Source organism: Hippoglossus hippoglossus, chromosome 15 (assembly GCF_009819705.1).
Source record: "Hippoglossus hippoglossus isolate fHipHip1 chromosome 15, fHipHip1.pri, whole genome shotgun sequence".
Classification (NCBI taxonomy): domain Eukaryota; kingdom Metazoa; phylum Chordata; class Actinopteri; order Pleuronectiformes; family Pleuronectidae; genus Hippoglossus; species Hippoglossus hippoglossus.
Window position 1 is genome coordinate 15,618,070 of NC_047165.1, and position 22,178 is coordinate 15,640,247.

The following is a 22,178-nucleotide window of genomic DNA, read 5'->3' on the forward strand; positions in this document are numbered from 1 at the left end:
CAAATGTAGCCTATCCTGTTTCCCATTATGTTTTCTTGTAATGGAAACTCAGTCAACAGAGGACGATATATTTGCGATCAGATTCTTTATACTGACTGCAAAGGTCTTTTGATAAACAAACAAAAGCTGGACTCAAAGGGCAGTTTCACAGAGAACACACCAAAGTAAACTCCCGTCCCAGTCATAATGTATTTCCTCTAAAGTTTACAGACTATGCTAGAAAGTTGCTCACAGCCTTTCCCCTCAGGTGCGGTGGCACTGTGCCCTTTCTTTTCCTCTTCTCAGTTGTCATGCAGCCCGAGTGCCAGCACCATGGGGAGCACGACCCCAAAGATGAGAGTGAGGCTCTCCAGGAGCCCCACGTAGCGCCGCTGGTGGGTCTCAGCTCCCGCGGTGGGCTGCTGGGGGTCAGAGGAGGGTTGGCCCCGGTCTGCTCTGCCGCTGCTGATCTCCGGGAGAACGTGCACCGTGGCCACGTAAAGGAAAGTCCCAGCTGAGAAGAGCATTCCCACGCCTGTGGCGCTGAGCTGGTTCTGAGGCGAGCTGCCAGACTGCACACACAAACACATGAAATCAAATTAATAACAAAACCACTGACTGAAACTGTGTAAAACTGAGATACAAGACATAAAGCTGTGTTCTCACTGCATGTAATATGAAGTAAGAGGTGATGGCAACTATAGGTGACGCAGCTGAAAAGGCCAGCAGGTGTCCCTGGATGTACTTCCTCTCGAGTCCTGAGTGCATCAGAAACGAGACCAAACCAAAAGCTGTGGGCGCCTGGGAGATAAGAGGGAGGGTCCGCTTTATTACAACTTATTAACCATCACCACCCTCTTTTTCTCTCTGAGAAACTCACCTTGTGTAGAATCACAGCAAAAAATACTATGACTTGCACGGTCACTTGACCCGTCGCCACAGCAGCTCCGAGAGCAAATCCATCAGCTGTACAAAGAAGAAAAAAGATGTTAATGTTTACAAAAGGCTGCGACTAAAGAGGATGTTTGAGCTTCTTCTCTGTAGCGTGACATGAAACTGATGAAGTTTGTTCAATTATAAAAACACACCCACACCCTCATCTATTTGCCAGGTTAGGTTTTCTATTTTGTATGTTCCATTTAATTTTTTCATTCTTTGTATAAATAATCTATTTGAGGCATGAAGCTTCCTCCTACTCCTTTTAAGCCGAATGTTTAAAGAAAATAAAACATGAATCATTAAACATTAAAGTTACTAAATAGTCATGCTTTTTGTTTTTTTCCACTTCTTATGTTCTTATGTATTTTATTTGACCTTTTACCAAACGTTCAAAAGAAACTGAACTAAACTAAATATACTGAAATTAAATATTATGTCATGTACACTATACTCTTTGTTACCATTCGAACAGATGGTTCAGAGAGATTCAGCTTCTGTAAGATTGTTTTCATTGTTTATATGGGCCGTGAAAACTCCCCAGAAAAGAAAGAATTTTTAAAAAGCTACATGTAGTTAGATTTGAAATGAGCTAAAGCTTCCAAGTCATGGTTTAAACCCATGGAAAATGTCCTTCAACATAAAAGACTCAGTGACAGAATCACATGCTGAGTCACATGAGGCCTCGAACAACTCTAAAGCTTTGTTGGGAATCGTCCTCGCTTCTGGGCCTACATGGAAATCCTTGAAACATCTTACTTACCTTGGGCAAAAACACAAGTCATGATAAACAAAAGTGCAGTCAATATTTTTGCAGTACAAGTACCTGCAGCGTGAATCACCAGCCCCAACGTGGCTGTGACGCCGACGCTTTTGTGCAGCTGAGTTGCTTGGCCTGAAATGAGACGTCGCACATGTTGTGGTGATGAATAAAGACACTTGTGCACATGAAGGGAAGCTGCGAGAGGTCAGCCAACTTGCCACGGGTGGAGATGTAACTTGCAATCTGATCCACTGCAAACATGAAGGTGAAACCCAGCGTTAAGGCCACTCCGATAAGGAAGCGAGGCGGGCGGCCTCTCTCTGTGGAGGTTGTGTTTTTGTCGCTGCCATTCAGAGAGGACGGCACATCAGAGGAGGAGGAGGATGCTGCAGGGAGAAGATGAAGGACAGGGAGAGCTTTTGATCACAGACAAAGACAAGGTGCACATGCATAGAATGACTGAACCACTTCAATCACTATGTGCTTCATCCCTCTTCATCAAAGGGCCACAATCACAAACATTCACTTCATCATGTGTGATCAGCTGTGCAGATTAAATACTGCAGGATTATCTCCTTCAGCTCAGTTTGTAAATTGGGCTGGTGGGTACAGCGCCCCGCTCACCACTCCACGACTCCTCCAGTAAACCCACTCCCTCTGGGATGGTGATGGCCAGTGCGGTGCCACACAGGAGCCCAGCCCCCAGGACAGTGATCAGCTGCAGGCTTTTCTGAAAGAGTGGACACATGTCAGCTGATCAGTGAGATTCCTCCTCCTCCTCCACAGTGTAATTACACACAAAACAGATTCAGTCAACACACATAACATCATCAGCAAGACTCTCACTGCAGGTTGAGATACATTTTGATGCGTTTACAGTCATCTGGGACTTCAGGACAAGATCAACACTCACCTCGGACAGTCTGAACAGCAGCGGGATGAATCCAAGTAGGAAACAACCGACAAACATCGCCACCGATATCAAAGTAATAATCAGCCCACCCTCCATGGCGACGTCGGAGTGTTATAGACCAACACGTGGCGGCTGAGTGTGTCGCTGTGTTACATTGTGGTGTTGAGTGTGTCCTGGTGGATCAGCGTCTGGATGGCACGGAGCTCAGAGACAGTCTGGCTGTTCCACGTCTCACCACGGCGCCTCCCTCCCCTCTCTGCTGAGCAGCAGCACCCAGTGTCGGACACTGAGAACTGCAGCCCCCGCCCCCCGTCAACATACGGCCCAATCACCTACCCCCCATTATTTGTCTGCGTCAATGATCCATTACAGTACCATTTGAAATGCTCGACCCGGGGTAGGTGTTGTGTCAAAGGGAGTTATCCCAGACAGAAAGTGTGCCCCCAAACTGCAGGACCACGCCTACGATTCAATTGAGGTGGTGCGAAATTATTATGCTTCTATATCAAGGATAGACTGTAAATAAAGATGGACGACATGAGGGCTCCCCAAAAGTGAAGCCAAAGTGTCTCGATCACCACCTGGTGACTGGCTGTAGTGTACCTCTTCTCCTCCGTGTTAGAGGATGGGACATGGACCAAACTTATAAATCAAAGTACACTTCAGATAAACTTGGGACAACATTTTTTACATGATATTCAGTTGGAGTCGGAGAAGTTGGGTGGGGGATTTTTTATACTGCACATGTCTGGATGTGGGGAAAAAAAAGCAATAACAGTGCATGTTGGGGTAACACAAACTGAGTATGGCTTACATTGATTGCATCAGGCTTGGGTCGGGTTCGGTTAGTTTTCTCTGGGGCTAAAAGGGGTTCGGACAGAAAACTGCAGCCCAAGCTGCTCTCCGCGAGCCACATGGCTCAAAAGGACTACACTATTGTGAGGTAATGCAAAAGTATTGCACGAAAAAAGTAGTGCGAGCACACGAAACATATTGTGTGAGAATGCAAAAGTATTCCCCGTATAAATTCTTGCTGTGCAAGTTCAGGGTCAGCAAACTAAGTTATGTCTGTCAAACAGCAGCATTTATCAAAGACTGCTAACATTAGCTGAGCTAAGTCTGTAACAGCAAAAACATCAGAGTATTGAACTGAATTGAGATGATGTTTTGCTCCATAATGTGACTTTTCATATGTTGTCATTGTTAAACAGAAACTCTGATTGTCCACAAACTTGATTAAATACAGATTTATTGTTCAAAGAGCTGAGTGGGAAAGTAAATATGTACAGAATAGAAATCTGTTGTACTTAACGGCCCTTTGGAAAGAACGACAAATGGTGATATTTGACATCTCTCTATCTAGAATGTAAATCTAAAAAAAGACAAAACACACAGAAACAGTCTAGTTTTGCAGTTTGAAGGTGCAGCGACATTTTACTGTTACATTATGGAAACAAGGTGAGAACTTCTATTAGACTGTTTGACTGTTAACAAAAAACATGTATGCATTTCCAGTGAGTCCCACCATCTAAACCGATCTTATGAAAAAAATAAAAATACAACAATCCATGAAAAAGATAACCGTGGGTACAACAGATAAAGAGAACTAGTCACAATGACCCCGTTCAGACCTGGTATCAGCATCTGTCCTCAGTGATCCCATCACAAGTGATCAGCACCAATTAGAGAACTAAACACACCCAAACACAGACTTAAAACAACATAATGTCTTTGTGAACACAAATGACGTACATGGCCACAAATGACATCTATGTTTATTTGCATATAGAGTGGAGAAGCGAGATCAGATCTCAAGTGGTCACAGGAGACGCATTCAGGGTGCAGAAGTTAGAGCTGCCCACTTGTGAGTGGATGGTAATACCAGGTCTTAACGAGGCCAAAGGGTATCATCTGAAACTGACCCAAAAAAACCCACACATGGCCTCTCTCTCTCTCCATCCACTGAGCAACAGAAAAAGGATCAGCAGGATCTTGACCTTCAGTCCTCCTGCAGCAGCCATGCAAGGATTATCCCTACAGGGGGCAGCATCAGTAGCAGCAGTCCAACAGCAGTACAGACAGAGGCTCAGGGATGGGAAGGGCAAAAAGATAATTACCAGTGTAGTGATTTGAATTCTGTTATTCCTCAGTGTAGGGATGTATCTATCTTGATAGCATTTAAAATCCCATTCATATAAATAAAATAGGTAGTTTAACAAATGCAAAGTTTTAGAGTTGTACAGGGTCAAAGCGGCTGTTAGTATTGATGATGAAAGCTTAGAATTGGACATAGTAATGGAAGAACATATTTTGAGACCATGACATTCTGCACAGACCAAGCTTTATGCTGGTGTGAAAATTTATCTTGCTCTCCTCTCTCATGAGCTGCTTCTTCTGGGGAAGCACCTGGTGCAGTCATTTAGAGATACTCGCACAGGACTATGGAAAGTCCCTCCAGGCATGCTGTACTACGGTACCTTGGTGAAACTCGCTCGTATAGGACAGGTCCTCTCTTTGAAGTGCAATATTGTTAAGGAAATACAGACAGAATATCACACCCCTTACAGGTCAAGGCAAAACATTCTTCATCTGTGCATTGGTTTCTTTCTTTCATGGGTCTATGTGCAGGGTTTCAGGGCGGGCCTCAGCTAAATCGGCCATGCGCTGTCAGTGTACATTCCCACAGAAGATGACGTTTGTTGAGACCCAGTGGAGGACGTATCCTTGAGCAGCAATCCATGTAATGCTCAGTAGACAGTGTGCTTACGTTAGTGTAAAGTCCCTCGATGGAGGTTGAGATGCTTTGGAGAACTGTTGGTCCAGTTCCTAGTTTAGTTCATAAGATCAGTGCACTCCTCAAGTTAACTCAGGCGGTCTTTCAATTTCTGTTCTAGGCAGTGTCAGTGCCGCACTTCATTATCGATGAGGCTGTCTTCACCAGACTGGAAGTCCTCATTCAAGCCATTTTCCACATTGATTATTTCCTCGTCCTGCGAGGATCCCTGGCCGTCGTCCTCACCACTTCCTGAACCAGCCTCCTCTGAATTTGGGTCTTGAAGTACCTGAGCAATGTACATTTGCTGTGGGGGAGAAAACGAAAACAAATAAAAATGTTGAAGTCTGAATGCTAGATCATAACTCAGAATAAGTTCTCTTTGACAGTAAAGTTTTTTTTACATGGGTTTAAACACATCCTGCACTTTTTTCTTTTCTACTGATAAATCATAAAAAAAGAATTTCTCTGGGTTTGAACATTGTGGGAAACATTTTGGATAATGTAAATACACAATTTAACCAAATATATAACCTAGTTCTAGCAGAGGAACTTAAAGTTTGAAAAAAACATTTTTCTTGTTTTCATGGGTAGCCTCTAAAATCTTTAGCAGTACATCTGACTGAGTACATACCGCTGCCTTGTTTGCGGCAGAGGTGCACACTGGACGCCCATTCTCCAATCCATCAATGTCCTGGGTGTCAATCTGGGATAAAAAACACATTTCACATCAGCAGCTGAATATAAAGCTGGTTTCAAATACTGGGATGAACAATTCAGAAAACATCTTTATGAAAAAGGTGCAATTATTTTAGTTACCTTGTAGTTATGAGCACTGAGATATTTAAAATGTCCAAAGCAGACATGAGAGAGGCAGATGATGATTGTGATGATCAAAACTATGAATGTGAACATGGACGTTGCAGCTGAGAATCCTGGGGGAATAACAGTAGAGGGAAACTTGTTTAACATGTTTTTTTTACGACAGATAAACAGTAAACAAATCTGTGCATGTGTAGTGACGTGAGTGGCCAGTAGATGGAGTCCTCCTCTTACCCGAGCGGACAGTGGAGAAGAAGAGAAGCCAAAAGAGACAGAGAATAGGAGCAGCCACCACTTGGTTGACAGCTCCAGAATGGATCTTCTTGTCCAGTTTGGATGGCAGATAGGCGTAGTACATGTTGTATCTGTCTGCTAAGTGTTTTAGCAGCATGTACATCAGTCCTGCACAGGGAGACAAGACAAGACATTCAACAGAGGTAATCCAATTAGGCCTGCTGATAAGCTTGAGTATAGAGAACAGAGCCACTGTACACCGCCTGTCCTCTGTATGTTTGTTCTGCACTCATTTAATGAGCGCACTATCAGGGATAATAAATGGTAGAACTCACCAAAAGGGACGATGATTGGGCAGGTGATGCTGTAGGCCATAACCACAGTGAAGATACACATCATCCAGGCATAAGCTGCCCCAAACTGGAACTCATAGGCTTGGTGCTGCAGAGACACAATCACAGGATATTTAAGAAAATTCTAAATCTAAAAATCCTAATATCATTGACAGTTAACAGTTAATAAACATTATAAACATATTTTCAACCTAAAATCATAAAACTGTTTATTATTATTTATTATAAATGATATGACATAAAATTCCTGGGTTTCTGATTTCTAGTCCCTTAAAAAGGTTCAGTGTGTAAGATTTAGCTGAAAGGAATCTGTTGGCAGATGTATAATCATCTAAATTTTACGAATTGTTGTTTTCTTTACCCTAGAATGGGCCCTTTACATTTACATCAGGAGCTGATCCGCTCTCTGGAGGCAGCCATGTTTTTTACATTAGCCCAAACTGGACAAACTTAATACCTTTTGAGTTTTTAAAACAGAAGGCTACCACAGGTTCTCTCTCATGTTTGGAAGAGGAGGGTGAGGTGAGGGGTATTCAGCTGCAACATGCAACTTCTCCACTAGATTCTAAACACTGAACCTTTAATATGGCTTGTTCGTGCACACGGCAATGACACAGTCACTTCCCCGTTCAGTTTAAAAGTAAATGTTTTTATGTTGATCTAAAAAGTCTTAAACTATAGCCGTTTTTCAGACATGACCTGGTGATCCAGTGTGGGATCCCCTGCTGTGCTCACAAATTGACTTGTCCTGGATTTCTACGGTATTTATACAAGGAGGTCAGGCGGTTAAGTTTGCAGAAACTGCGGAGCGTCTCACTCAGACATTTGCGTTCACACATGCACCTCCTCCGGAGAAAATACGGAGGAACTGTGGAGTCCAGTGCATGTCTGAAAGCAGCTTATTTCACATGGACCCATGGATGGTTTAAGCTTGGTAACCAGGGAAGGAACAAACCCTTTTGACGTTCCGTCGCTCAGCTGCAGAGCGGGCCAGGCAGAGGCGGATCATGTACATGAGCAGACCCGGGATCCTCAGCAGGTCCATTGCGTTTCCAATGAAGGCGGACGCAATGACATAGTTCACAAAGAAGGCTCCATTGTCAGGAAGGAACACACACCTACAGAGTAAAGAAAGAGGTAAGTATCATTTAAGACTAAAAAAAGCCTCATGCTTAAGTTTAAAAACACATTAGAGCCTAACAGAATTTAAATTCAAGTTAATTCTATAAACTAAGTGAGACTTGATCTTATTTCTAAATGACTGAATTAAATATTGAACAAAAAAGGCACTTAGTAGAGTACATACCTCCACCAAGGCCCAACAAGCCCCTTAAATTCAATTAAGCTGCACCAAATCTCATACACTCATAGATATCAGGTTCCTAAATGTGTCTCATCAACATTTATGAATCATTCAATGGAATACCAAATCTCACAATGTTATAGAACGACAAAATATTCCAGGATCTGCCCCTTTATGCAAATCTCTAAATGTTATAGGTTATTCCCTGACCATATCCTTCAATCAAGTTTCATAAAAATCCTTTCAGTCGTTTTTTATGTAATCAAACAGACATACATACAAACCAACAAACAAGTGGACAGGGGTAAAAACATGACTTCCTTGAAGGAAGTAATAATGATTTTTAAAAAATAGATTAGTTCCACTAGTTATGGTGACAAATAAACTGTTAACATCCTGTTCTGCTTTTGTCTGTTTAAATTCAAACAGCCATAAAATGATTCTACTTACTCAAATCTCACTGCAGCATCTGCCAAGAAGCTTTTGTCAAAAAGCCAGCGGAAGAAAACATCCAAACTGAAAAGATACAAGGAAAGAAAGGAATTATTAAAACTATTTATGCTGACAAGGTAATTAATGTGCAAATTAAACATTCAATTGCGCTGCAGGAAATTAATAAAAAACATGCTATACCTGCTGAGTCCTAGGGAGGGCAGCAACAGGACCATGAAGATCAAGAAAGAGTAGCATTTATGCATCGTTGTCCTGTTCTCTCCTGAGCTACAAGGCCAAATGAAACATTTAGACATCAAGAACACACAACCGGCTTAAAGGTCAAATGGAAACAATTACAATATAACTGTTGACTGCAGAAAATGTGACTCATACCGGGTCCAATGTGCTTCAAAGAAGGCAGAGTAGTAGACAATAGTAGGAAGTAAGGCAGAGAAGGACCACAGGAGGAGGGTGGGGAAGAACTGGGTGATGATTGGATTCTGGAGGACAGATCAGAAAGAAACAGGCATGTTATGTGAAGACACAGATGGCTAAATTTCTGTGCATCTGTAACAGCATGCAGACTTGTGATGGCCATTTTTCAGTATGGTGACAAAGATGGCTGAACTGAGCTCACATTTAGGTACTCCACTGGTTTGGTCACATTGAACTTGTCCATCGTGGAGATGATGATGGCCGGGGTGGTGAGGAAGAACAGGAGGAGGAAGAGGACACAGTTGATGATGAAGAAGCGGATCCACCAGGGGAATCCTCCCACTGACAGATGCTCCCTGTGGGATAAAGGTTATTTGGTGGTTAGACCGACACTGGGTGGTGACCTGGCTTTATGGACACAGCTGGCCTGTAAACTGATACTGCAGCTTAAAAGACGCTTTTTCATCTGGTGAGAGAAAGTCTTTTCAAAGTAGAATGAAGTTCAATCATAGTGACAGCATAGTAAAGAATATGGGAATGAACTTTTCATTATTATCATTAAATACATGTTTGATTAAGGAGCTTTGAAAAACTAAACTACAGCATGAAACAAAGTTATCAAAAGTCTTCCAGATGCAGTATGCAATGTGGGTTTGTTTTGCAGTGACAGCTCTTCAGAGGATTTTCAACCTAAAGATAATAAACTTCTGACAGGCAACCAGCACTCTAAAGCAGCGGCAGCTAGAACTCATTAACATAAGTGACATTGTCGATCATGACAACTGATGCATTCACATCAAGGACAACTGATTTTCCAGTTCAGGGTTCTGCGTACTGAGTCGAGCTTCACCAAACTTTGAATAAACAGGTGAACAGCTCTTTGTCTGCACTTTATTCGCCGTGGCTCAATTATACTTCACTCTACTGTTTCAGAAAGAAAACTGCAATCACCCTCCCCACAGACAAATGGCCCATTTCAAACAGGCAGGTTTAGAACAGGCACTGCACTAGTAATTATAACATGAATGAAATAACATCAGTGTGTATCAGGGGCATTATGAACCTTTTCAGCACATTTTAACAATACCGTGATAATGGTCACTATAATTATGATATATGGATAAATGAAAGAATATGAGACTTGAACGTGTTCTTACCAGTAGACATTCTGTGGATCTGGGGCATAGCCGACAGTCCAGTTGTGTGTGTGCAGCTTGGCACTGAACTGAGAGCTCTTGGGCTCCTGACGACAGTGACAGCCCTGACACTTGCAAGCATTAAAGTCCTTCGAAATACTGAGAACATAGATGTTGAGGAGGGTCAAGAGCCATGTATTGTGTCAATTCAGAAACAATCTCCAGAGGTACACATTCCATTATGTCAACATGTGCAAATGTACTTACATGGCAGTTATGGACTCATTCTGAAAAGTGACAAAGGCCATTCCTAAAGGTTTCCTGTTGACCTTCTCTCTCTCCTTCCTGTAGTCGTCTTTTAGTTGTCCCTCCAACTTGGTGTAGTAACCCACTGCCTCTTCCTGTCAAGGACACAATAATACAGTCAAGAGTCTATGATGTTTATGTTTTTTCCTTACTTTAATCCTAGTTGCCAATACACAAATGATGAAGCTCAGTTAATACACAGGAAACATGACGAGCTATTAATATAACAATATAAAGTAAATGTCAACCTATAACTTGCCCCTTTATATGTAATAGCTTAAGTTAAGACACTACACTTACAGAATGCACACAATAATACAACCGTAAATAGATTTAAATCTGTAATACTCAACAGCCTCTGGAATTACTTGATAACTTTATAGAAATGAGTTCATTTGGTGATTATTTATATGATATAAATATCAGTTGGTAGTTAGTTAAACAGAGTGCAGAACACAAGTTCAATAATGTGAAATTGCAGCAGGCTGAACAGACTATTGTGATTCGATTGTAAAGTCGAAAGGTTCTTTTTATCAGATTGTTAATGTTGATTTAGAGGTCACTTAGGGCCTCCACCTCGGCGAACAACACACCTAAATGATGTACCTAGAATTAAATTCTAGTCGCCCTTTTTACCCTGCTGCTACCTTCACCTTCTCGGATCTGATATAAATGTAACTTTAGCATGGTGATTTCTTCTCCCTCACATTTGTTCCATCAGTCATGTTGAACAACAAGCTTACTGAACTTATGGTTCATAATATCATCACCATCAGAAGTAAATACAAATGTTTTGTGGAGTGCATCAATAATTCTCCATTTAACAAATGTATAAAAAGGTCAAACACACTATGAAAGAAGTTCTATATAGTTGTGTATGGATATGATTTACTCTGCCCCCTTGCTAAATTAAAAAAAAAAAATCTTTCCCTAGTTGTATATTCCTCATATTATTTATAATATTATTTCATCATTTGCTCCTATTTGTTTGGTTTAAGATTTTTGTTTCATTCTTATTATCTATTTTGTTGTCACATCCTGGGGGTAACTGATCCAACACATAGTGTGATTCTGTTTTGGACACAACTTTTCTGGCATTGAAAACGATGAAAAAATAAATTCTTTGTTTGTGCTCAATTGAATCAGGAAATAAAACCAATTTATCATGTATTATAATATTATTTTTCACTCAGCGTGATGGTATGACTATGGTGGGAGGGAGTGCATAGGATGGCTTTGATTATTGAGGGGTTAAAATACCAGGTTACGTCACACTGCTTATTCACAAATCTAAAATTAGATAAATGTTTTTCTTATCTTTCAATGAAATACGGTGAAAACAAGTTTAAGGAGTGTGTTATTTTGAGATAAACCTGCAACATGTTAGTCTGACCTGCTCACAGCCTTTGATGATGCAACAGCAAAGGTGGCCACAGGGCTTTGGGTTGACCATGGTGGTTATGTTCTCCTTTTCCTGCAGGTCGATGAAGAACTTCTTGTTGCGTTCTGCCTTCTTTCTGTATACACAAAATTTAAATATGTGAGCAAATAAGAAATTATTTAAAACAAGATAAAACACACACTCACACTAATGGTTAAAAAACTTTTACCGATCAGAGTTGAGATTCATCAGTCTGGCCACATTGTAACAGATTCGAGCTTCCAATACGACACAATTTCCATACGCCTGCCTATGAAAGACATACAGAAGGAGAGAAAGTGAGAGAGTGGACACATTTACAGAATCACAAATGTACACAGTCTGCATTAATTACGCATTCCTAATATCAAGATCCGTGTATTTACCATACATGACATCTCTCATGTGACACCAAGTTATAACATCGCCACAAATTGTAAAAGGCTCTCGCTACAAGGTTTTAGGAAGGGTGGGGGTGATTGATGGTGTGTGTGTGTGTACTAAAACGTGTACGAGTGCAGGAGCAAATATAAACATTTTGTTAATACTATTGGGCTGAGTAGGAGTTGAGCCAAACATCCCCTCCTGTCTTGACACATGACTTGCATAATCCTGCTCATCTGGCTTCTATTATGGACAATTACACATATAGGCCAGTCATTGTCTGATCCTGGCCATAAGGGTGAGGACAAAACAACTGTTAACAGGGAAAGGCACGGCTCTCATACATCCTATTACAGTTGCGGTACAGCTTTAACCCATGATGATGGACCATTTTGACAACCGGACAGATTTATAGTGGACAGATTTATAATGGTATATTATCTGTGGAAGCAGGACAGCAGCAAGAGAGGTCCTGAGGTGAGCTTACTCAAAGTGCTGCTTTATCTCACTCTCCTCTGCATATTTGGAGATTCCATTGACAAATAAGGTGCGTTTCACCTGCATGGAAATAAAGGAAAGTAATTAGCAACAACATTCAGACGTATGTGAGCAAAGAGAGGATTTTCTGAAAGTATGCCACTGACCAGATCATCCTCCTTGTAGTGCATCTTGGAGGTGTGCCGTCTCATGCTGTACACTGTCAGTAACAGGTAGAGGAATGCAAAGGTGGTGTGCAGCCACAGTAGTGTATTACTTCGGAAATAAAGGGTAAAGGGGATTTAGTGACATGGTTAAAAACAACAGGGCAACATAAAAGTGCAACAAAATGCTGTAAAGCTGAGTATATGCTAAATTAAGTGAAGGTATAAGTACTACTCACTTGGCATCCAAATTTGCTATAGTGGTTCGCCCAAAACTATAGGCGTTGTTTTCTGTAAAAACAATATTACAAATATTATTCATAGTATTGTATTACACTGCATTTAATACAGCAAAGAATGTGGGACATGGTTTAAACTGGTAGAGAAGTAGAAAAACATTTGTAAGTTCGGAATGACTTCACAAAATAAAAAGTATGCTTAAATAGAAGTCAATGCAAACTGGTCAAACAAGATTAAAAGAAAAGACTAACCTATATATCAATAAACTCACCAAGTAGATTTCCAGAGAAATTAACGGGCAAGATGATGCCCACAGAAAGCACGCCCACTACGACCAGTAGGCCAATGATGTGGCGCTGAAAGGACAAATAATACACTGCATCCTCCCCACACTTTTCCCGTATCTCCTCATCCCTACAGAGAGAACACACCAATATAATCAGCAACCTAAGATAAATTCAAAGCAGTCAATCCATTTTAAATCTGTGCTACTCCAATTTCTCTTATTTCCAAAGTAGGTAGACTCACTTGATGCGGAAGATAGCAGTTAGCCAGGAGCAGAAACCCTAAGAGAGAAGACAGCAGATAACTGAATGTGTTGTAACAGCTTTCATGTAACATATAGTGTTTATATGATTTAACACATTTATTTTATAAGAAATGGCATATTTACTGTGTCTTTCTGATCAATGTCCACAGAGCTGGAAACTGACGTGAGGCGTTCATAGCGTTCAGGTGTCTCTGATGTCATCGCAGAGGCCATGCTGTATACAGAAAACACAACACACAGTGTTTATATGATGTTACACAACTACCCAACATCAGCATGAACTACAAGGGATGTTAGTTGTTCACACCTTTGGGAAAGTGGGATTACCACCAGTATGGAAAAGTTGACACACCCACACACGCCCTGAAATGGACTGAGGAGAGTCATCCCTGTGGGATCCACACAGGATTTAGGTTGGTAAACCAGTTAACCACAGGGAGATTCTCTACAGCCACATTTCATGCATTATTAAGAGCCTACTAGAGGTTGAATACACCATTACCACCAGAGGACAGGTTGTAATTAAAAGAAGACAAAGCTCTACACAAAAGAGGATTCACCAAGAAAACAACACAGTGATTATCAAGAGGCAGATGTATGGAATTTCTCCAGCAGAGCCACAGCTTCTCTTCGACAGATCACATGATGAAGACCTTATTATTTACTGTATACCATGTTGATAACACTCCCTAAGGAAGGTCATGTCAGTTAAATTTATACATAACTGGAAAATATGAAGATTAGCCAGGCTCTGCTGGAATTCCAGCACTGGTTCAGTGTAGTGAGTACAACATGTAAGGATAACATCACACAGATCTATAAAGAAGAGGGGCGAGAGCCTGTGGCTGTAATCCACAGTCAATTCTCCTCTCCTACATTCCTGAGAAGAAGGAATGGCTCAACTGAGCTCTACGAGGCTGGATGTACTGTAGGTGCACCATGTTAGGGCCAGTCTATGAACAACCACAGATCAGTGAAGAATTACCTCTCCCTGTAAGCATCTTGTCTGTGCGGCTCATGCAATGCGCTCACACAGAGGAAGTCCATGCTTCATAAAGAGGTCAATACACAGATTAGCAAACAAGATCTGATTAGAATGGTGAGAGAGGACAGGGACACATGACAAGAGAAGAACAAGAATAACAAGGAGAGGGAGAATGATTAGGAGCCGGGCACTGACAGACACCTGAAGAAGGAAGGAAAAAGTGAAACCATTAAGAGTGACAAACAGATTGAAACCCACAGCAGCCTGGACAGTATGAGGGTTATAAGGTTATCTAGAGAGAGAGGAAAGGACAGAGGAAGTCTACTGTATGGAGAAATAACATACTATTCCCGATCATCCAGGCGACTGTACCGCTGATCCATTCGTCTAAAATGAGAAGCAACACAAAGCCATTCAGCTCAGTTAAGGGATAATGGCCCTTTTGGCCAGTACGGAAATACATATTACACCAGTGGTACATCAATAAAGGTTCATCCTTGTATACACAGATATAAAGCAATGGCCTGTAATTTGATAATATGCCTTTCATTCTTTTACGAAGCTTGAACCACAAACATGTTTAATTTATACCCCATCTTTCTGATGATTACCCACATTTTCACTTAAGGCATCTTTTACTTTTCAGATTTTACTAAAATTGAATAGCCAGACAATGACCTTAAGTCAGCAGAGTCATGAGACAATAAACTACATTTCCTGTCAGATACAAAAGTGTCTCATGCTGCCACCCCCCTCCCATCCTCCCACCATGCTGCAACCCCATTCTCTGCTCACATGCAGCTGAAAAAATAGTGTATCTGCAACATCACACAAACACAGCAGGGGGATGTAGGTGATGGAGCACTGTGTCATGCACTTTCCAGCATTCACAGTCAAATGGGCCTGTAGTGATATCTGATCTCTCTCTCTCTCTCTCTCTTTTCATCAGTCCTTGTGTTTCATCTCATGATACAGTGGTTTAAAAGGAGCAATGGTATCAGCCCATGTTGACGGGTCCAGTGTCTCATTGGCTGCTTCCACATCTATTCTCCATTTTCATTATCACTCTGCAGACATGACATCAAACTCTTATTATCCTCAGTGTCAGGATGTCATCAATTTATAGCGGGGAACTTCTGTCCATGTGGCTTAGATGCAGACAGTCTTCTTAAGGGGGTTTTGAAAATTGTTAATATTTAATAATCTTGAGTTTCTTCCTCCATTTCAGGCTTGTTCAAACAGCTGTCTGTTAAACATGTAACAAAGCATGAAAATTGCCAGCAACTTTGACATTAAAAGGAAAACTGCTGATGCCGACTTCCTGTCTGGTGTACCATCCATGTGATGTCTGCTTCTGTCAGAAAACCAAGTGAACTCCACTCTTGGAAAAAGATTACACGACTTTTAATTGTTAACTTACATGCTAGTGCCAGATATTTAGCGGACAAACCATACACCCTTGAACTGTAAGCAAATCACATCAATGTCTAACAGTGGCTCTGTTTAGAGCAGGCTCATGACTTCCTGTCTTTTACACTGGCTCTTTAAAAAGTGCTGCCAAACCCATGGCAATGTCTTTTTTCTCCTGATCTAATCTAATCTTAACTGGTCCCACCAAGATGGATTTCTTTGCACTACTGCAACTTCTTGAGTAAAGTTTGGGTCAACTGTATAGTTAAATATTTGTGAAATTGATTGTTCTAGCTGCAAAAAATATTTTTGGAAGGTAATTTAGTGCCAAATTGTTAATATTGTATCAACTATTGACCATCAACCACTGCAGTGTATTAAAAACATATTACATTGTGATGTTTACATATACAATTTCAACCATAGTGTGTATATATACATAATCTCATTGCTTTCAGTGCATGATGCTTAAAACTGAGGTGTGGATTTGTGAACTCTGATTACCTTTCGGTGTCGGTCACCAAAGCGAGGCGCCCATAATCCCATGCTACTTTTCTCAAGAAGGAGAACACAAACAGCAGCACCTAGAAGAACAAAATGAACAGCGGCTGTCAGCACCTCTAGTTCCTTTATTTACATTACACAAACGTACTGAACAAAAGCTACATAACTTCAAAAGGTTTTTTTTATCATTTAAAAGTGATTGCTCAGATGTTGATATGAAACCCTTATGACACACATGAGACTGATATGTCGGTGAAATGCTCATATCAGCCAAATTTTGTCGGCAAACCAACAAATCGGTCAGGCTCTATTGGAAAGCTACACTCATCGTCTGTTGTAACTGGGCACTTCATTTAATGGACAAAGGTACTCACCAAGAAGCACATAAAATCAAGAGCGAGGACAGTTGGTACCCCTCCAAAAGGCAAACCCTGGAGTACTGTGCTGGGAATTCGGGCTGAGTAACAGTAGTCCCTGGTGGAATTGGGCTGAGGCGTTGGGCAGCTCTCTGACTTGGAGCATCCTTGAACCCCCCCGATGGCCATTATCAATATCAACACTTGATGCATCTCTCACTGCAGCATGTTGACAACCTGAAAAGAGGCAAAAGTGTTAGATCACCAAGTAAGCTGACTATTACTATTACACTCATCTTCTGTATGGGTCTATCATGGACCATTCTTCAGTACATGGACATAAATGCAGAGAAGGGGTAAATAGCATGAGACATAAATTTGCCATCCCTTCCTGCTGAGGCTTCTGTCTTGTCATTAGTCACAAGCTCTGCTGCTGCTTTTGACCACATGTCCAACTGTAGTTAACTTTACTCTGAATTCAAGGGAAACCAGATAATGCATTAACAGCTTAAAAAAGGCTGTGGGAATGCTGAGTTGCACAAATGGTTTAATAAATCAAGCTACTGTTTCGGTTTCTAACTGCAGTGTCAGACTTAGTATTGATAACTAGTATTTTACATATTATTGAGATTTCTCACATTGGCTATCTTCATAATTCAATAGGAAACAAGAAACAGCAGACCGAACAATCTACCTTAAGCTTATTGATGGTCAACACTGACAAAACATAAATAGTGTATGAGGGATAATGAGTCATATGAGACATGTATCTTTATCATCCTGGGTAAGGCTAGACAGTCCTTTCTCCTGCCCAAGCACACAGCCAAAGTTAAGTGCAACATTTTGGCAAGTCATCCTGACACCAAGGTCAGCATTCATACATACAGTAACAAAGATGAAAGGCAGGGCACAAGCTGTTAGATAAAAACAGCAGTCATCCAATCAAAACCAGTTGTGACATCCTCAACGGAGGTTCAAAACATGAGAGAAACTAGAATAACAATCAGAAGAGCACATACTTCCACCTAGGCCCAAAAGTCCCATTGAATTAAATTTAAATTAAAAATTAAATCAAAAGCCACACCGGATTGTGAACGGTATCTCCTAAATATGGCAGAATTTGTTCATATAGATCCAATAATTATTTTCTCAGAAATTGACGTAAATTTCGAAATACATAGATCTCACAATGTAAAAAAATCCTGGATTTGCACCCTGATCTGCATCAATGCCAAATTGTAATGGGTTCTTCCCTGACCCATAATGCATCGCTCCACCAGGTTTCATGGTAATCCAACCAGTAGTTTTTTTGTAATCCTACTAACTAACAAACACTGATAAAAACACAACCCTCTTGAATTGTACTGACTGAGCTTTAAAAAAAAAAAAAAAAAAAATGTTATAAGGTGTTGAGACAAAACAACCTCTGAAAACTAGAGTACTTCTTTATCTCATAAAAAATTGACGCATTCTGATCGACAAGGGGTTTGGAGAGGGTGTGTAGCTGTTACAGAGAGGGCTGGAGTGTGTTTGCAGTTGCACTGCAATACTCGTGCCCTTTGACCCACTATTAGCAGCAGCATTCACGATGCTGCTCATCTGCCCCAACACTAACTCATTTATCCGCTCCCTGGAATGCTGTGACATCAGTGGAGAGGGACGCAGCCAGCGCTGAACAATAAGCCGATAGAGACCACAGGGTTCAAATGGACCGGTCTCAACCCAAGAAGGACACAACTCACACCCGCCACTTCAGCAACACTGCTGCACGTCCTGGATCCATTGACACAGTTCCAGCTATTTAGGATTCAACACCAACATCTTAAGGGGGAGTTTAGCACACTTCAAGTCAAGAACAACTTATTATTTCATGTGAGTTATAGATGTTTTTTTAAGGAATAGTGAGGTAAATAACTGTATATCTCTTGAGTGGCACACTTACTTAAAATGTGTCGGACATGTATCTATACAATCATTTCTATGTCATTTGTATTTGTTGTGATCTACAGTGGTTGGACTCAACCACACAACCTGATAATATAATGCAACAGCACTGCAATACAAACTCTTCATCTCTGCATGTTTTTGAGGATTATAACAATATTGATTTAGTTTTCCTCGCCATTTGTCTCAGTTTAAAGTGAGACAAATGGTGAGACAAAGACCAACACACCCATACGGAGTGCAAAGCCGATTCTTAAAAATATTTGAAATCATAATTTGTTTACATCAGGGTGTGCATGCAGTCTTCTACTCCTTTGTAGTCTTTGATGGCACATACACGAGAGCCTGCCGTAGCATGTATTTGCTGTGAGGGAGAAAACACCATGCCTGGCACTTAGAAACTCACTCTAGAGAGAGTCTCGCATTTGATCTTCAGCTTAAGCAGTCAAAACAATGTGGTTTGTCAGGGATTATCATTACATATGTCCTTTTGTTTTTAGTTAAGACAAACAACACCAGAGCGAAACATCTACCAGGGACAAATCAGTGCATCATTCAGTTTTCCTCAGGCAGCTGCATTTACCTTTTTGCGGTAAGTGTACTTCCACCTTGAAACTTTACAGCACTTCTGTTTTCCATCTACAGCACAGATATTAATAACCTTGTGCATTAAAAAATTGTTTTCCATCCGTATGTGAGTCATTATTTTTGTATCTACAAAGTTAAATATTTAAACAGGTTGTGTCTAATACTAATAGAGGGTTCTGAATTTGGTTGGCAGCAGTCAAGCAACACCAACTGTCTGATCACCTTGCTTGCACAACTAAATAAAACCAGAATTTAACAAGGGAGGGACACACTAGAGGAGCCAAGACTAAATTAAATTTATATTGCTCAACTCTTTTCTCCAAGGACGTTCACTTGTACTTCCTGCATAGACAATTTGTAACTCAAAACCAGCACCTGGTGCAGTTTCTATTCACAAGTCATTCACACATCTACAGTACAAGATAAAACATATAACCTATAAACTTAATAAACTACTCTCGATCATGTCTCCATCATCATGCTTTTAAGGGTTGGTGTTAAAGAATAAGCACAAACACGTGTGTGTGTTCTGCTTCACAATAACTTTTGACTTGGCTCTTGCAATGCTGCTGGCTGATAACTCTGATTTGACATATTAGCCTTGTTGGTATTAGCATGTAAATCATTGACAGCCTCCCCGTGGCTGAGTGTTGACGATCACAGATTGTGATGTCAGAGTTCAGTTTCATAATCATGTCACAACATGCATGTCAATGTAAGACTACACATAATACAAAGACAAGGCATTCAAGGAAAAATTATAAATGTTGTAGTTCAAACATAATTAATCAATTAATTTATTTGGATTAGCATTAACAACTTCCAGGGTAGATTAGGGTACCTAAGGTCCACTTAAATATAAGTATTGTTCACTGTTGACATAGATTCATTAAAATATAATTGGTATTTTCTAGTTAAACTTTATTATACGGAAACCTCACATATTCAATAATAGATAATAGAGGAGTGATCATACAAAGATTAAGATAAGACAAATTCCAATTAAAATTGTCTGTATGACAACACATTACATTGAATAGAGGAAAACAGCACATAACATAGAAACGTATCCATAATTGTGTAAAAAATTGAATGAATTACATTCTCTCTATTAAGTAATCTCACGACTGTATTTGAATTGTACCTTGAAAAGGCTAAAGTGTGTGTTCCATCCCATCTTTTCATTTTCAAGGGAAGCCTGAACTGATTTGAGTCAAACAGACCACAATCACTTGCAGTTATATGTAATAATAAGCAATAATATCATGGCATACACTGTGTGGTTACAGTCCTATGTACGTGAGGCTTAGTTTAATGTGGGGAGCTAATCTCTATTATCTGTGTCACCGTTTCAAATTCTAGATGAACACAGGGTGTCAAACTAATCAGGTAATAATAGGGTGTCCGTTTACATTCAACTGGCGATGGGCATTAATCATCATTTTACACAGTAACAGATGTAATGATGGATCAAAGAATCAAATAGTTACCCATGGCTTACAGCATAGTAAATATTAAAAAAACATAAATGTAAGAGAGAAACCAATACCCTCAGGTTATGGTGAGGAGTCAGGTTTTAATCTAATCTTTATCCCTTTAAAAGGCTGGTCACAGGCTGTGACTAGTGCCCGGTGGAAACCCAAGTCAGTGAATGCAGCAACATAAACCTGTTACACTCCAGAGATTCTCGAAACTCAGCATTGCTCAACCACTATCGTTACATAGATAGCTGAGATATGTGAGGAATTACTGATCCTCCACTGGTTATATTGAGTAGAGACCTGCTGTACGGAGCCTTACAGACAGATGGGCAGACTTTAATACTGCAGCTGCATTGTCTCACACCGCTCCTATTATCTTATCCCATCCACAGGGTGTCAGATATTGTGGTGGTCCAAGTGTGACCAGTTTTAAAAATGATTCATTAAAAATGTATTGTTATTCTCATACGGAACAAAAGAATATGATCAGTTGAACCAAACCTAACATCCCCGGATGAGAACAGGCGACCTTAATCTTGGGGCTCGAGGGTGGCAAATAATAAATAATTCATGAATGACACAGCCATCTACTTTAATGTAAAGCTACACTCCTCACAACCGACAAGCGTCTTTGTTTATTCGGTCTCACTTGCTTGTTGACCTCACTGGAGCCCAGTTAGCCTGGCGCTAATGCTAACGGGATGTGTTTACTGGTTGTTCTGACAGCTAAGTTACCAGAAGTAGCGCACAGTTTGTTTCGCATTTAGCTGCCACGACTGTAGAGAGAAAAACAAACACGTCTGTAGCGAAAACCAACGAAAACAAGGGCGTTTATGTAAGCGAGCAAAACAACTTACCTTGCTATGATACGCAGCAGCAGCAGCAGAAACTGTTACAAATAGCTAATGTGAGCTAGCACTCAGTAGTTGCGTTGAAGTTAGCTAAGTTAGCCCCTCGATGTAGCAACACGGGTGGGCAAAGTAACAGGTGGAGGTGGTCTAACGCCCGGCGGCCGAATTCCCGCTTCGAACCAGCCTCTGTGAAACACAACACTGAATCCGAGCGAGTCGGTGAGGCCGTGTAACTGTTCGTGATGACGGACAATCCTCCGCTGTCTCGGCTGCGTCTGTCAGCCGGTTCGACAAGTCTGCGCTAACCCAACCAGTCCGTCTGCCAGCGGAGGGTTATCAGCGTGACGTACCTAGAGGGCGACGACATAGAGAGGCGACTCGCCCTTCTGGGCCATGAACGGGATCTTCGTAGGGTCTTCGTTGTGCAGCTTCTATG

At 40.9% G+C, this 22,178-nt stretch overlaps 2 protein-coding genes across 3 annotated transcripts; both read right to left on the bottom strand.

The window, feature by feature from the left end:
* Positions 1-195: 195 nt before the first annotated feature.
* Positions 196-15,876, bottom strand: LOC117776083 (zinc transporter ZIP9). The gene is made up of 8 exons (XM_034609807.1): positions 15,864-15,876; positions 2,592-2,838; positions 2,303-2,408; positions 1,897-2,064; positions 1,742-1,810; positions 860-945; positions 646-780; positions 196-551 (listed from the first exon to the last, which is right to left on the bottom strand). The coding sequence occupies exons 2-8, from the start codon at positions 2,685-2,687 to the stop codon at positions 282-284; spliced, it is 930 nt and encodes a 309-aa protein (XP_034465698.1). The 5' UTR covers positions 2,688-2,838; positions 15,864-15,876; the 3' UTR covers positions 196-281.
* Positions 3,823-22,146, bottom strand: LOC117776078 (CSC1-like protein 2). 2 transcript variants are annotated; one of them, XM_034609791.1, is made up of 24 exons: positions 21,749-22,146; positions 16,897-17,115; positions 16,523-16,602; positions 14,954-14,995; positions 13,747-13,837; positions 13,602-13,639; positions 13,345-13,487; positions 13,073-13,124; positions 12,837-12,945; positions 12,680-12,750; positions 11,999-12,079; positions 11,782-11,905; positions 10,350-10,483; positions 10,104-10,241; positions 9,149-9,302; positions 8,905-9,011; positions 8,710-8,796; positions 8,527-8,592; positions 7,729-7,891; positions 6,756-6,861; positions 6,421-6,588; positions 6,184-6,299; positions 5,999-6,070; positions 3,823-5,671 (listed from the first exon to the last, which is right to left on the bottom strand). In XM_034609791.1, exons 2-24 carry the CDS (start codon positions 17,089-17,091, stop codon positions 5,492-5,494), a joined length of 2,517 nt encoding a protein of 838 aa, XP_034465682.1. In that variant the 5' UTR covers positions 17,092-17,115; positions 21,749-22,146; the 3' UTR covers positions 3,823-5,491. The 2 variants fall into 2 exon arrangements, with proteins under 2 accessions (XP_034465682.1, XP_034465683.1); XM_034609792.1 differs by lacking the exon at positions 14,954-14,995.
* Between the last annotated feature and the right edge of the window lie 32 nt (positions 22,147-22,178).